Source organism: Triturus cristatus, chromosome 4_1 (genome assembly GCF_964204655.1).
Source record: "Triturus cristatus chromosome 4_1, aTriCri1.1, whole genome shotgun sequence".
Taxonomy (NCBI): Eukaryota; Metazoa; Chordata; class Amphibia; order Caudata; family Salamandridae; genus Triturus; species Triturus cristatus.
The window spans coordinates 731,906,760-731,920,298 of NC_140585.1; the positions used below are offsets into that span (position 1 = coordinate 731,906,760).

A 13,539-nucleotide genomic window follows, 5' to 3' on the forward strand; every position below is an offset into this window, starting at 1 on the left:
GAGGCCTTCTGTCTGTTCAGGGGAAATGGTAGGTCATACGGCTAAAGGCTCCAGGTCTTCTCACAGAGTTTAGTATATCACGCACACCACCTCGCATTTCGAAATAACACAATGCACACAGGCCCCATGGGTCCCCGAGGCCAACGGAACCCACACAACCTAAAACCAAAGCTAATTGCTTTCCTCACAAAGGCGCATCTGGAAAAGAAAGCACACCCAGTTGTTAACCAACTGCACTGAGATGGGAGTCACATGGCGCCACAAGGAAAGCTCAGCCCACATAACAAAGCATCTGTGTCTCAATAGGTTGTTACAGTAATCTGTGGACACAGTACTGGGGTCACTTTCAACTCTAGCACATAAGATTCATTAGCAAGTCCACCCAGTCTGTCTCAGTAGGCAAACAGGATATAACCAGGCCCATGGGAATTATGCTATTCTGCAGCCCCAGCTTTTTTGCATAATAATTAATGTGCTGCATTTGCCACATAATCCATTATCTGCTACAAAATCTGCAGATTTGAACAACAAAAAAGATTTGTTTTTAACTCAAACAGTTCAAAAGTTACTAAAAACGTAGCAACGTGTTCGCGTGCAGTGGAAGATCCTTCACAAAAGTTAACTGGTCATCTTTCAGTTGCCTTTTTCTATATTTGGTTGTTAAACTGGTAATGAGATAAAATCTTTGCCCAGACAGTATTACTATGTGTACAAATGACAAAGTAATGAAGAAATACAATTAAAAATTAAGCTGAATTATGCTGCATAATTTGTCTTTTCTTGTTGCATAATTTAGTCAACCCTGTCCCATAATGTGGTGCTTTCCTTCCGCATAATTCACAAGGCCCCGGATATAACCCAGTGGTCTAGGTTGTTTCTCCCACTGGTGCTCTACCTTGGTGAATGCCCTAAAGTAGATGAGGTCTGGCCACCAGCGAACACCAGCTGCATCCATTGTTAAACAAAAGAGATCGAGACGTAGTAAAGACCTACTGAGTGACCTAACAGCCCAGTTAAAAAAACAGGTGAGATGGAAACAAAGACTGTTTTCTCTTCCAAGTCCTTGCTAAAAAAAAATATAACTATCTCTGCAACTGAAGTGGCACATTCTGATCAAATAAAAGCAACAATGCTTGCGCTTCACCACTAGTTACCTGCAAGCACAAGTCCAATATTGTTGCCCTGCCATCAATTCTTCCATCAAAGAATCTAGAGCTCGATCTATCACGAAAAGGAAAAATACTCAACCAACTGACGTATGATTCAATATTACAAGTTTTTTTTGTCTGATCCTCCACCTGACATCTCAGTACAACCCCTGGCTCTAGAGGCAAGCCCAGTACGCAACTGTAACGTTAATTCAACCGCATGCATTCCCAAACCGAGCAGCTTGTATAATTGTTAACATGATATACATTTCGAAGACAGCAACTGACAGAAAATTAAAAACACAAGAAAAGGTAGTACATAGTCTACACAATCAGCCCCTTCCTCAGACGATTCTTCCCTATGGAACACTTCAGGATACATTCGACTCAACAACAAAAGCACTTAATTTTCAATCAGACAAATTGGAAATCCAAATAGATCAGCTCCACACACTCGCAACCTATGTCGCTGGGATCGATTGTAAACTACAACGATGGAATGACCTTTATTGAGAAAAAAAGAGAGGCAGGCTCAATTAGTTAAATGGATGCCTGCCCCTCCCCATTATCAATAAACCTGAATCAGTCCTTAAGGCCCTAGAGGATTTGGTACAAGGTCTCAAAAGTGTAAAAAAACATTGGATAAGCACAAATCTCAAACGCATCGTGTTGACAGATACCTATGAATAAAAAGTATCTCACATGCACAGCTGGCTAAAACTAAGCCCTCACCCAAAATCAGTATACAATCAATTTCTCTTCAAGAGCACAATGGTGAATCCAGTGTGACTGAAGTTTTCCACAAAGCTAATGGCCTGTCTAACAAAATGTTTTCCACAAAGCTAATGGCCTGTCTAACAAAATGCAACACAAGGCCTTCATGCACAATGAAACTGAAAGAAACAACATACAACTGCTAAGCTCTCTGAAGGGCAACATCTTGGAAGGAATTAAAGGCGTTCCGTCAACAAGTAGCAAATCTTTAACAAATTACCAATTGTAAAACTACTCACAAAGATGGAACGGAAAAAAGCAAAGAAAAGCAAACAATAAAAACGCTAAGGCAACAACAATAACTAAATTCCAAGGTTCTTCAACATTTCCTTTTTATCCCATTCACGTCCAAAGCAAACCCAATACCCGAAAATGAACTTCAAACTACAATTAAACAAGCATTTGCAATGCAATAGGTCTCGCATTTATGAGTTTGAGCTATTGACATTGTAAATGGCAATGCTTTTAATTTATGTGTAGGTTTTAAAACAGATCAATAAAAGGCATTGTCATTTACAATTCCACTAGCTTAAACTCTCACAAATGCGAGACCCATTGCATTGCAAATGCAAGCTATAAAATTTTAAAAAAGCGTTAGGAGAGAGCATGTGCTGCCTGCAACAGCAGGCAGGACAAAGCTATTTGAGAAAATAGTACTCAGAGGCTGTAATTAAAGCCTACCAAGCAACCACACACGTAACAGAGGGTGTTGCCATGGGAGGTTACAAACTGAGACAACGCGGTACTAAGGAGGGACTACTAAGCCTGTTGACCAATGAACAGCCACAGTTTACAGTGGACAATGACACAAGCCAATGAAAAAGGTGGGCGGAGATTGGGCGGAGCTTCAAGTCCCTACCTCAATACAGCATGACTCGCAGAGCAGTGCATGTGCTGTCCAGGCTCGACTGAAAAAGGCAGCGCTCCAACAGGGCAAATGTAATGTACCTGGATTTACAACATATTTTATAGCACTTAAAATTGAATATATGTAAAAATGTTATGGTTCACTTACATCATGGAGTGGATGAGAATGTATTGCAACACACCTATAAAATATTTCATTATGATCGGGGAAATAAATTGCTGTTAAAGGTATTTCAAACATTAAACAAAATTCATGATGGTGGAGGAAGCAGGAGAGCGGGTATTGGTGCAGTTAGACATGGTTTGCAGAACTGTGTTGCAGATTTGGGAGAAGGGAGCGCGTCAATAGGGCAAGTGTATTTTACCTGCATTACCCATATAGTTTTTTATCATTGTGAATGTGAAAGGTGTACTGTGTTATGGTGCACTAACAGCCTGGAGCGGGTGATAATTTATCGCACACATGCAGAAAATAAATTAATCCATTATGTTTGTGGAAATAGGTTGCAGTCAAACTTACCGCAAATATAAATCCAAAACCTTTATGGTCGGTGAAGTAAAAGAGTGTGTCTTATTGCAATTACACATGGAGATGCATCGCAAATGGAAAAGATAATTTATTACAGTTGGGGAAGTATGAGAGTGTGTTATGTTACAATAAGACCAGGCTGGGATCCAAACGTTACAGAAACACAAAACCAAATGCCTTAGATGCTACTGCACTTAGACTCTGTTTCTGATGAAAACATAACACAAAGACCACATAAAAAGCATAACTGTGGAGGAATTTGGATACATTTATGAATGGCACCGGTAGTGCGTGTGAAAACTTAGAGGGCAAACAAATAATAATAATAGGTTGCTCTAAATCTCACTGCAAAAAAAAAATCTAAATCCATTAGAGTTGAGAGAGCAGGTCATGGTGCAGGAAGAACCTGGGCCAGAGCAAAAGTCAAGCACCCAACAAACAAATGCTTTGATCACCCCTAAAACAATCTTATCCATTATGTTCATGGAAATAGATTGCTTTAAAAGTTCCAGCAAATATAAAACAAATTCCTTTACTGTTGGGGAAGTGGGTCAGCTAAAGATAGCTCATAGAATTGTGTTGTTCTAATGGCTGCAAAACCACAAAAAATATAAAGGGAGTGGCTTGCACAAAGGATGTGCTCCACGTGTGATTCATATATTTACCACCATTGCATTGCTAAACTGAACCAAGCACGGTAAATACATTGAAAATGCGTGCTCGATCAGTTAAAAATATTGTAGGTACATTGGCAACATATTTTACACTTTGTTGAATTTTAGAGTCGCTTTGGAGGTAAAACTGCGCCTATAAAGTGCGCCAAAGAAAAGTACCTTCCACAAATGTTCCTTTAAAATACACTAAACAACTAGGATTTTATTTTGTAGGAGGCAACTGTTTTAGTGTTCACAACTGTAAATTAGAAATAACCAACATTTTTCAATGGAACTTATTTTGCTTTGTATTCTTTTAATTGTAAAGTGTTCCTATTTCCAACCTTAAAGTAAAAGAAGCAGAGAAAGAAAGTAGTGCACTGGCTGGGATTTCTGAAGGGAGAGTAAAGTGTGACAGCATATGGTGAAAAGCTCGTATTGTTTAGTGCCTGGGTGCTGATCCCAGATTGACAAAAGATGGCGATGCAGATAATGAGAGGCCTTCCGATGAGATGCCAAATTCACTGCTTGAGGGGATGTTTTGCAAAACAAAACAAATAATAGCTTATGTCTGCTGTTATCTGTTTTGCCTAACTGACGGACCATCCATAAGTACATGATTATATCTTTAAACTATTGTTGCTACACTGTATGTCCCTAAACATAATGTCTTACAGTCGGGGTAGTGAGAAAGCACTACCCTTAGCGACTCCTACCAGACATATTTGCTGCTGTGCTGTGTGATGGTGCAATTAAGCCCTCGAATGGGTAAACAGTCACTGCATACGGCTAATCAAACTTTAAAAATTACTTTTAGTTTGGGAAAGTATTGTTCTGTTATGGTTGCAAAACCACAAAAATAGAAAAGGAGTGCTTCTATAGAGCAAATGTATTTTACCTGTATTGCCAATATGTTTTATTTAGTATGTCATGCTGCACTGAAGTCCAGCTGAGGGTGAAAATGTATCACACACACACACCCCTAAAATGATGATAGCGATTATGTTCATGTAAATAGGTTGCTGTAAAAGTTACAACAAATATAAAACCCATTCCTTTCGTGTTGTGAAATCAGGACAGCGTGACAGTTAGAGATGGTTCGGGGAAGTGTGTTGCTGTTATGGCACCAAAACCACAAGAAATATAAAGGTGAGCGCTGCTGTAGAGCAAATATATTTTACCTGCATTAGCAATATATTTTATCACATTGTAAATCTGATAGCCATTGCTGTCATGGTGCACTAACATCCCTTTGCGAGAGAAAATGTAAAGCACACACAACCCTAAAAAACATTCTCCATTATCTTCATAAAAATAGGTTGCTGTAAAAGTTATGGCAAGTATAAAATAGAAACCTTTAATGTAGTGGAAGAGGATGAGCGTGTCAGGATGCAGTTAGACACGGAGACCCACCGTAAACAGAAACTAAAATACATTGGGGCGGATTTACAAGCCCCTTGCGCCACTTTTCCATGTTAAAATTGACGCAAAAGTGGTGCAAGGTGTTTGTAAATCTGCCCCGTAGTACTCGGGGAAGCATGAGAGAGTGTAATGGCGCAGTAAGTCCCCGGATATTAACAAACCTGCAGTTATACCTCATGGCCGTTCTAAACTTAATGAAAATTGAAATGAAAATGCATTTTAAACGGGGAATTCGCAGAAAGGCATAAACTGGAGTGCTTGGTCAAGTGATGCCGAACACGCAAAATGGAGAAAACTAACCACATAACACTCCGATTAGCCAGGAGTCTCAGCTCCCATGCAATAAAGCTCGCTCTGCCCTCAGACAAAAGAAAGAATAAGCATTAAAATAACAAAAGCTTTAACATACACAAGCTTTGGCAACGCGGCCGCGAAAGTGAAAGTGATCGCGATTACGATCGCGTGCTACGGAGGAAAGACACATGGCGCTGCGCGCGTGCACGTTCACGTGCACTGAAGCTTTAGGCCACGGCAGCACTTTGAAAAGCCTGTATACAAAATGTCTCAGCCAGATCAGCGCAAGCGCTGGATCAGGCGAGACCTAAAAAGGATAATCAACTAACCAACATGACACTGAATTACCTATCATAACAATAACAGCAGGAGAATCCATTAACCGGTTACCTGTCAAGCAAAGAAGTTTAAGGCACTAATGATTACATAAATGGGGTCCATTGTATATCCAGAAGACAATAAGAAACTGCATACCTCTTAAGACACTTTGCTCAGCAAGCTAAAATCTTCTAAGTGTCCCTAGGATACACAAGGCTTGAGCAGGCGGGAGGTCCTTTGCCTTTCAGGATGCTACTCTCCAGTATTCCCTGCCTATCTTCGAGATATAGTTTCAGAGTATATTTTTATTTCCAATCTAAAAACTTTTTGGTTTAGAGAGGAGTAGTGGATTTTCATAGGAAAGCATAAATGTTTAAGTCTTTCATGTTGGTCTGTTCAGTGCCGAAAGGCTTGCTTTGGAAGCAGCTGTATGCGCTTTCTAAATTAATTTAATTCATCAGGAGAGACTTAATAAATAGCCCTATGCAAATAAGTTATGTGCTACAAAAAAAACACTGGCAGTGAAACACTGAAAAATGACAACTCAATCCTTCTAGATCGGGGATTCCTTTTTCCCCACAGTTAATCCCCCAAAGTGATCAATAACGTCAGGGGAGCAATTTCCTCCTCAAATACCAGTAACACAAGTGACAAAAAGTCAAACAATAATTAAAACCCAATAGCTTTGATAGAAAACAGACCCGAGCAGGCAGCCATAAGAGCAGAGGCTTCTGTTTCACACCACAATACAGTGCCACAAATACCCACGAATAAACCGCTCCTCCTACCCAATTATACCAACAAGGGGCCTTTTGATATTTTAAATAGAGGAAACATCCTAAAACTCTTAGGCACAGTAAAATATTGTTCAGACTTAACGTCTCCTCACATAGTAGCCATTGAATTTTAGCCCTCAACTTTTCCAAATACACTGGAAGCAACACAAATCATCTAGGCAACAGTGCAAAGCACCAATCAAGTGTTCAGTCATACTCCTCAATTATGGGAAATATCAATTAGGGAACTGGCCAAACCTTTATATATCACATTACTTAGCAAACATCACTCTTCATCATATCTAGGGTTTGAGGAGCAATAGGCCCCTCTCAAACAATCCTTAAAATTTTTGAAATCCGGCACATAATACAATTGGAGGCAGTGGGAAGACTCTGCAGGCTAAATCTTACCATGACTTATCAGGAGGGAGATTGGAGCAGCCTTGTGACCTCTCTGGTATCCCAAAAGCACTGCTGAACTACTTTAGATACTCTTCCTGTCGACCATACCATTTCCATAGAACGTTCAAACCATTACGAGAACTGCTAAAGGCACAGAGGCATAACAGTTCTGGTAAAAGCACAGGATTCTCTTATTTCAAGAAACTTGGTGTGACTTAAGTCTCCCACTAGTGAGCTATGTGGAATTCCAACAGCCAGCAGCACGAGACGTTACCAAAGCCAGACCCTAAGGGGGGTCTGTCAATGTAAATCTCCATCAGATTACCACTGTAAACTATCAACCAGGAGCTTAGTTTATCGGTGCTAACAGGCCTTATCATTGGGAACAAAGTACAACAGCTTTAACTCCCTTCACTTAAATGTTTACTTTCTGTGTCAGCCATAACAAAAAATGTATTGCTTTAAGCCAATTTGAGGAAATAATTATAAATCTGACTAACGCTCACCCGACTGCCCAGATGTTTTTATCAGGTGATTTCAACACTCACCTTATGAAAGAGTCTGGAGACTCTGAAATCATTAGCCTACAGAAGCATCAATGGAAAATTCCATTGCAAGTTTCTTCTATAAGCTGTACGGATAAGATGGGGGGGCCTCGTGCTTCAGTTCCCTACACTCACAGGCGCTTAGAGCTGTAATCGATCACTTCCTCTCAGACCAACCAGCTGCCTCATCCTGTTACACTAAATTTGTACTGGACGAAACAATAATGAATCTGGTATTTCACTTCATATTAGAGTACACTATCAAAATTAGGCCGGGAAGCAACCACTTTCCACAGACCATACGTTTGGCATGGACAACTAACTCCCCTCCAGAAGCCCGATGCAAGGTTGGCTCAACCAGTCACGTCCAACATAAAATGTTTCAAATGGAACATCTTTAATCAAGACTTTGTTGCACATGCAAAGGCGATTATTTTGAGAAACGAGATGATAGAGAATCACCTAGATAAACGTTGAATATCCAGAAATGAAAACGCATCATAGACTAGCTCACTGAAAAACGTCCACTGGCCACAAACACATGTCGGAAATTAAGTGATAATTCACCTGGCAGGCAATGGTGCACCAGCACCCCTATCCTTCAAACATTCCTTCTAAACAAAGATATCAAGCAATAAAAAATAAACAAAATCAGGGCTTAATAATCATCCAACCCAATTCAAAGTTCAATCCATGAAAAAGCAATAGAAACTTGCAGTTTGGATAGCAATATCCACACATCAAACACTCCAGTGGCTAAAGTTGCATCATATTTGCATCATATTTGCAAGAACAACAATATAAAGGCCTTCTGGGATTTCATAAACAAACTTACAAACGGCCCATATAGAGCCAACACCGCCAAAATAAATGAGCAAACATGGGTAAAGCATATCATAGCACTGTATGAAACCAGAACATAAGTGCAAGAAATGCCACTCGCGACCAAGTCGGTCCACAGGGCAAATCTACCCTTCAACATTGAACACTTATAAACAATAATAAGCAAAGTAAAAATGGATAGGGCCTAGGGTTGAATGTCCTGCCCAACTCACTTTTTAAAGCTCAGCCTGAGTTATGGTCCTCCACTTTGACAACGCTGTTCTTCTGAATGTTTAACAACCGGAGAAATGTTGGGACTCCTGGAGAGGCAGTATCCTGCACCCTATTTTTTAGAAAGGTAGTCATAGGGATCCAAAGAACTACAGTCTCATAACTCTACTTCACAAGGAAATTCCATTTTGTGCAAGCAGGCTAAGGAGAATCTCGATGCATGGGCCGATTACTTGAATAATATCAGTATCACCTGGGTCAAGTCTAAGACCTGGGGAGTATTGCATCGAAACAAGACTGAACTGAATCCCACAATTGTATTCTGGTAGAGGACTGACATCTACTATCATGTATGTACCAGGGCTCCTTGAATGCAGGCGCTATAACTAACTTTCTTCAACCCAACGGATAACCGTTAACTGCTGCAATATATGATGAAAATAGGCTATGTATCTAGCACGAAGACAAAACTCACAGATGGACCGAAGTACACTGTGGCCTAATTAATATAAGGTCACTTGCTAAGCATAAAGTTGAAATAGCAGATACCATCCTGCTATATAATCTGGATGTGTTATTCCTCGCAGAAACACGGGCAGACCCAGCGTCTGATCCTGACTTTGTGATCGCAGTCACACAGGGCTTGGTCTCATCTAGACTTAACAGACCCATTAAGAGTGGGGGCGGGCTTGCGGTTATTTACCGTGAACATCTGAGAGCTACGTTCTCCCCATCGTCGATCCTCATTATGAAGTGTTGAACTTCTCGCTAGAATTAAATCCAAAAATTACCTTTAAGGGCACCCTAGTTTACCGCCCTCCTGGGTATAGAACGAATTTCATTACCAATTTAGACTCCCTATTAGAACCTTACCTCTCTACAAAGAGGTCTACGATCTTGGGTGACTTTAATATACACCTTGAGGTGTTGTCAGTTATGTTTAAGGAGGTTTAGGCATGTTGGGATTAATACAGTTGGTACACAAACCTACGCATGAGACAGGGCACACCCTTGATGGTATTTTCTCCTCTGTACTAGGGATGATAGTGAAAGATAAACATCGGCTCGTCTGGTCAGATCATTCCTTAATTATATTTGATAATCCATCCCAAACACCACCAGAAGCCAGGGCTGCTAAAGCACAGGAAAAAACCTACAAAGCTTGGAATTAGATAGATATAAACATGCTTGAACTCCAACTGGAACAGACACGACCGAACTTGAGCACGCAGGTGGATCAGGCTGTTGAGGAATATACAGATTGGCTTTATGACGCATTTACGGCTACAGTGCCGATCCGTAAAAACACTGGGAAATCGCACTCAACCCTCAGCCCCCTGGTTTACGGAAGCTCTGCGACAAGAGAAACAAAAATGTTGCAGACTGGAAAGGCGCTGGAGAATGAATTATGAGGCGGGAAGAAAATAATTGTTACAAACACGCACTAGCAAATTATAAAACCCTACTAGCTACTGAAAAAAGGATCTTCTTCACCCAACAGATAGAACACTCTTAAAACTCAGCAAAAGACCTATTTTTGGTGGTAAAGAAGCTCACGACCATACCTAATAGATCAACACAGGAAACAGTCAATCCTTATGCGATGACATTGCCAGTGCATTTAGGAATAAAGTCAACGATATATATAAGATTTTCTCTGCCACCCTCAATAAGCCAGTCGAAGTGCCCCCTATTATTGAGACTAAAAAGAACAGGCTTCTGTCTTTCCCACAGGTATCAAGTAAGCTGGTGGGAAGAATTATTCAGGAAATCAAATCAGGATCCCCGTTGGATCCCTGCCCCCCTGCAGTTTTAAAAAATATAGCAGGGGAGGTTAAGTCCAATATTAACAAACATATTTAATATTGTTTTCATCAGGCACCTTCCCAGCAGTTTGGAAAGATGCAGCCATTCTCCCTTTATTAAAAAAGCAAATCTGGACACATCTATAACTTGCAATTATCACCCGATTGCCAGGCTGCCTTTCCCTGCAAAAATGGTGGAGAAAATAATGAACACCCAACTTTCACAATTCATTCAAGAAAATGGACTACTCAACCCCTCTGTTTGGTTTCCGTTCAGGGTATAGCACGGAGACAGCATTTATCAAAGCCACCAAGGAAAGCAGAGCAGTGATGGATAAGGGCGGTGCCGCTGTACTGATTCTCCTCGATTTGTCAGCGGCCTTTGATACCGTGCACCATGATACATTGCTACAGCGTCTTGAACACATAGGGGTCAAGGACCATACACCTTCCTTGATATCATCGTTCTTGAAGAATAGAAAACAGACAGTGTCCCTAAATCAGTTTCCGGCAACTCCATGCGTACTGCCATGCGGCGTCCCTCAGGGCTCCTCGCTAAGCCCATCCTTGTTTAATGTTTACGTGTCAGAACTAGCTCCGTTAATACAACAGTTTGGTTTCAATTTAACATCATATGCCGATAACACTCAGATTGTGGTCGCGGCATACAAAAACACAATATCCCCTGCAATGCAGTTTCAAAAATGCATGAGGGAAATCAGCTACTGGATGGGAAGACATTGTCTGAAGCTGAACTCGAATAAAAACGAAGAGGTGATTTTTGGTAACCTTCAACCTAAATGGGATGGATTATGGTGGCCGGCTGAAATTGGACAGCTCCCAAATCCAGTAGAGAAGGCCAAAAATCTTGGGGTGCTGACGGACAGCAAACTCACCTACTCCCAACAAACCAATGACATAGTTTTAGCATCATTCTATTTGATAAGGAAACTTAAGAAGGTAATGCCTTACATTCCCACAGATCTCAGGAGAACGGTTGTAACGACTTTGGTGCTGTCAAAATTGGATTACTGTAATGGACTATACCTCGGGTTACAGAAACAACATCTGAAAAAACTTCCGATGGTGCAGAATGCTGCAGCCAGGCTTTTACTGAACATACCTAAGTATCAATCAATTAAAGAGGAGATGCAGAAGCTTCATTGGTTGCCTGTGGCGCAACGTATCAAGTTTAGGGCACTCTGCCTAGCCTACAAAGCTATTGCACAGCCAAGCTATGAAATACACTCCCGACACACACGAGAGAGGCTAACTCGCTCTTCTCCTTCAGAAAAGAATTGAAAACTTGGTTATTTCTAAATTAATTCCACCTCTTTCCTACCTCCTCAGGGTTTACGTTCCGGTTCAACGCCAAGACACCCCAGGGTATTCGCGCTTTAGAAATCATATTAACATGTGCTGAACTCCTCATTTGGTTGGGGGTCTATTGGTCCGGACTGAGGCCGTTGGCGCTCTTCCAAGACGAAAGACTGCAGGTGGGAGCGGGTTGAGCTGCTTGTCAGCAGCCGCCCTCAACTGAAGTCACTACACAAGTTGAAGGTAACACGACACTCCCAAGTAAGCAGTTGTTGGGGACAGTACATTGTCAAACACGACTATTCTTACAGGGCCAGGACAGTACCGGAGACAGACTGTTCTCTCGGTCACCGAACAAAGTAGGTGTTCAAAGCCCAGCAACTGAGTCTGCGCTTGTCTAGATTTCTTTAAGTATTACTGACCACACAGAACGGAGTAGCATTGTGGGACGCTACAATAATTATGCAAGCATTACGTATTACTTATTTGTGCAGTATTAAGGTGATGTGTAAGAAGAGAAAGCGGCACAGAAAATATTTATTGCTTTAAGCCAATTGTCTTACAGGAAACGGGACTTTACAGCTTTATCGGCAACTTATTAGATTGATGACAGTCTAAAGACAACGGAAAATCGCCACACAGAAGTGAGGAGGGGTTCAGAATACACTGGAAGTACAGAGGAGTTGAGTACGGATAGGTTTGGGTGGGCGCCGTCTAACGATGTACAAGACTCATGTAGCAGAGTTAACACCGTGTGTATGAGAGCACAGAAAGGAAGCCATTCTATCCGAACCGCCCCTCACATGATCATCTCGTGTAACCTGTCAAAGCTGATCCTAACCCGTTCTAGGAAATTACAGACACTTAGACTCCTCACCCCTTCCTCTTATAGCCTCACTCTTAATTACCAAGCCCGGCCAATACAAATCACTCTCTGCCCTCGCTCTCGCCCTCTTACTCTGTGAGCCGTCATCTATGCGGTCGAACTCCCAGTCCGGTGAGAGTGTCTCCACTACCGCCATGACTCCAGAGCAGCCTCTGCCTCTGACGCTAGCAAGGGGCGTGTACGTGTTGACGTCGCGCAGCACCAGCCACTATTCATTCCGCTATCATTTCAGGAACTAGAAGGGAAACCATGAGAAACCTTTTGACTGCGCTTTCTATTGTGTCCTGTGTTGCTCTGTCACAAGTGACCCGGAAACGTAAACTACAAGGAGCCGAGATTACAGATGAATTGTGAATCTTGAATTTTTTTTAAATAATCCCAGAGCAAGAAAAAAGAGAAAGAGCGAAGGAATGAAAGACGACAAGAAAATGAAGGGAAGAAAGGAGGCAAGACTGAAGGAAAGAAAAAGGCAAGAATGAAAGACGGAAGTAGAGAAAAAAATTAAGAAAGAGAGGAGAGAGAAGCAAGCTGTGAAGTTTTTCAGATTGCTTATGTGTGCCATTTCAATGCTTTCAGCGTGTGTATGATTCACATTCTATTGCAAATGTGCGACACTTCGAGTGACACTTTCTTGTAAGTAAACTAAGTAATGAAGACCATGTAAACAGGGGCGTAGCTTGGTCAGTAAGATAGGGGGTGCGAGTGCTGGAGTGGGTAGTACAACATTTTGTATACCCCCCATTCTGCATG

At 41.4% G+C, this 13,539-nt stretch overlaps 1 protein-coding gene across 1 annotated transcript in view; it reads right to left on the reverse strand.

The window, feature by feature from the left end:
* WASHC4 (WASH complex subunit 4) overlaps nt 1-13,019 on the reverse strand; it is a 987,939-nt gene extending 974,920 nt beyond the window's left edge. Inside the window, exon 1 of the mRNA XM_085653223.1 lies at nt 12,862-13,019. Coding sequence (XP_085509349.1) covers nt 12,862-12,925 — 64 coding nt within the window. The 5' untranslated portion in view covers nt 12,926-13,019. The remainder of the gene's footprint in view (nt 1-12,861) is intronic.
* Nucleotides 13,020-13,539: the final 520 nt, after the last annotated feature.